The 2,500-nt window shown below is 60.6% G+C and overlaps 1 protein-coding gene across 1 annotated transcript in view; it reads left to right on the forward strand.

The window, feature by feature from the left end:
- Positions 1–2,500, forward strand: part of zfhx3a (zinc finger homeobox 3a) — a 21,648-nt gene that overhangs the window by 44 nt on the left and 19,104 nt on the right. Inside the window, exons 1-2 of the mRNA XM_030790446.1 lie at positions 1–148; positions 292–2,500. The exon at positions 1–148 is cut by the window's left edge and continues 44 nt beyond it; the exon at positions 292–2,500 is cut by the window's right edge and continues 452 nt beyond it. Coding sequence (XP_030646306.1) covers positions 1–148; positions 292–2,500 — 2,357 coding nt within the window. The remainder of the gene's footprint in view (positions 149–291) is intronic.

The raw sequence follows: 2,500 nt of genomic DNA on the forward strand, positions 1-2,500 counted from the left end.
TGGAGCTCACCCCCCTCCACCCTGGTCTTCCTGCCCAGGGATGGAGCCTCTCCCCTGGGCTCGTCTGCCACGCATTCCCTCTGCCCTGGAGCAAGAGACGCAAATGGGCCAGGGCAATGGAGAGGAGAGGCGGAGGAGGAAGAGAGGAGTAGAGGGAGGTGTGGAGAGAGTGATGAGAGAGAGAGAACGAGTTTTGAAGAGTTAGAGTTGAGTGAGGGAGGCAGGGAAGATGGAGTTGTGGAGTCAGAGGGTGAAAGAGGAGGCGATGGCGATGGTGTCGAGAGTCTGCAGGGGGAAATCCTGTACCAAACCGACGGCTCTGCTTATGTCCTGGAGAGCAGAGAGGGCACGCCCGAATTTTTGCTCTCCTCTCTCTCGTCCTCCCCTCACACCTCTATCATCAACACCTGTCACATTTCCTCCTCCATTCTGCACCGCCGCTCTCCGGCCACGCCCCTTCCCGCCTCCGGCCCGGCCCTCCACAGCTTCCGTGTCTTCCGTCTGGGTCAACGCGACGACACAGACCGCCCGACGACCGGCGACAGCCCCCGTTCGGTGTCCCGCCAATCCAAAGATAGCTTTCCTGACGAGGCGGGACATTCTGGAACCAGGGGGCAGCCGCCGATTGGTCGGAGCGGAAACCGCCCGGTCCTGATGTGCTTCCTGTGCCGTTTGTCGTTTGGCCACGCCCGGTCATTCATAAGCCACGCCTCTCAGAGGCACTCCGTCACCCTTAGCGACGAGGAACGGCACTTGCTCTCCTGCAGCGACACCTTGTCCGTTCTGCAGCCCGTGGGTCCGGGCGAACCGCCGCTCCTCGGCTTCCTGGAACCAAAAAACAGCAGCGAGCCCTCTCCAACTCCCCAAATGACGTCTGTGCCCCTTGAGGGACGTAGCTTGCCGGGTGGCAAAGACGGCACGGACACGCAGCAGGCCTCTCTGCGGCACTGCCCTCTCACAGTGGGGGTGCAAAACGCACCCCAAAACCCCACGCCTACCTCAGCACCACACCCCGCCAAAGATCCCCAAACTCTCCACCAGGCGCCAGGGAGAGAGGGCAGTCAGAGAAGGGAGGATGTGGAGGGATGGAAGACGGATAGAGGGATGGGGAGAGAGGGAGGGGAGAGTTTGAGTTGTTTCGAGCGCAGCAGCAGCGAGGAGGCTGCTTTCACAAACCAAAGCATTTCCAAATCTCTGTCTGTTTTGTCTTGTCCAAACCTTGTCCAGCCTTCCAATAGCAACAGAACAGCAACGAGCTTTACAGACAACACCAAATCTCACATGGGCTCTGAGTCGCAGTGCCAGAGAACCAGCTTTAACTGCCCCGCGCCCTCATTCCCCATCGCGGTGACCCCAGAGAAAGGCACTGCCGCCAGGGATTATGGGACGGAATGTTCTCCCAGCCCCGCCCCTTCCTTTAGGCCAGCCACGGACGAATGTGCCAACCAAGAGAATGCCACGGCAACAACACAACCAAATGACGTGTCAGAGAGAGGCAACGCCATAGCAACGGAACCAAACGATCCTGCGGAGATGGAAGAAGATGAACAGGCTGGCAGTCAAACATGGCAAGCCAATCACCCTCTCAGCCACCTGCGTGGCCACACCTCTGTCCCTCCCCAGAGCCAGTCCAGCCTACCTGGATTTGAAGAGGGCCCTTCAGACACAGGATCAGGAGGTTTAGGTGGTTCTGGAGGTTTGGTTGTCATGGGAGACAGCGTGCCAAGTTCGTCCTATTCTCTCGGAGGTTCCGTGACGGTAATGCAGTCGCGCAACTCCTGCAAGACGCTAAAGTGCCCAAAGTGTAACTGGCACTACAAGTACCAGCAGACGCTTGAGGCCCACATGAAGGAGAAGCACACGGAGTCGGACAGCGGGCAGTGCCCTTACTGCAGCACTGGGCAAAGTCATCCGCGCCTGGCACGGGGAGAGACCTACACCTGTGGGTACAAACCTTTCCGCTGCCAGGTGTGTCAGTACTCCACCACCACCAAGGGCAACCTGAGCATCCACATGCAGTCCGACAAACACCTCCACAACATGCAGAACCTCCAGGGCGGCTCGGAACCTGCGTTCACACACGCTCACGCACAAGCTCTGCCGAGCGGAGGCTCCGCCCCCTGTCCGACTCCAACAAACGCCCTGCATCCACCTCACGCACACCCGCCCCCTCACCCCACCCAGGCCACGCCCCAGGTGGGCGGGACCTGCAGCTCCCCCTCCCCTTCGAAGCCAACACGCGGTCGAGCCGCGTGGCGCTGTGAGGTCTGTGACTACGAGACAAACGTGGCGCGTAACCTGCGCATCCACATGACCAGCGAGAAGCACACGCACAACATCCTGCTGCTGCAGCAGAACCTGGCACACCTGCAGCGCCAGCGCGGGGTGGCACGTCTCGCCCCGCATGACACAGACCTGTACCACTACTACCTGTCCCAGACCGGACCGCCGTCTGACCGCAAACCGAACCCTGACGCTCCCCGGGCCTCCCGGCCGACGG

This window comes from Chanos chanos, chromosome 13 (genome assembly GCF_902362185.1).
Source record: "Chanos chanos chromosome 13, fChaCha1.1, whole genome shotgun sequence".
Classification (NCBI taxonomy): Eukaryota; Metazoa; Chordata; class Actinopteri; order Gonorynchiformes; family Chanidae; genus Chanos; species Chanos chanos.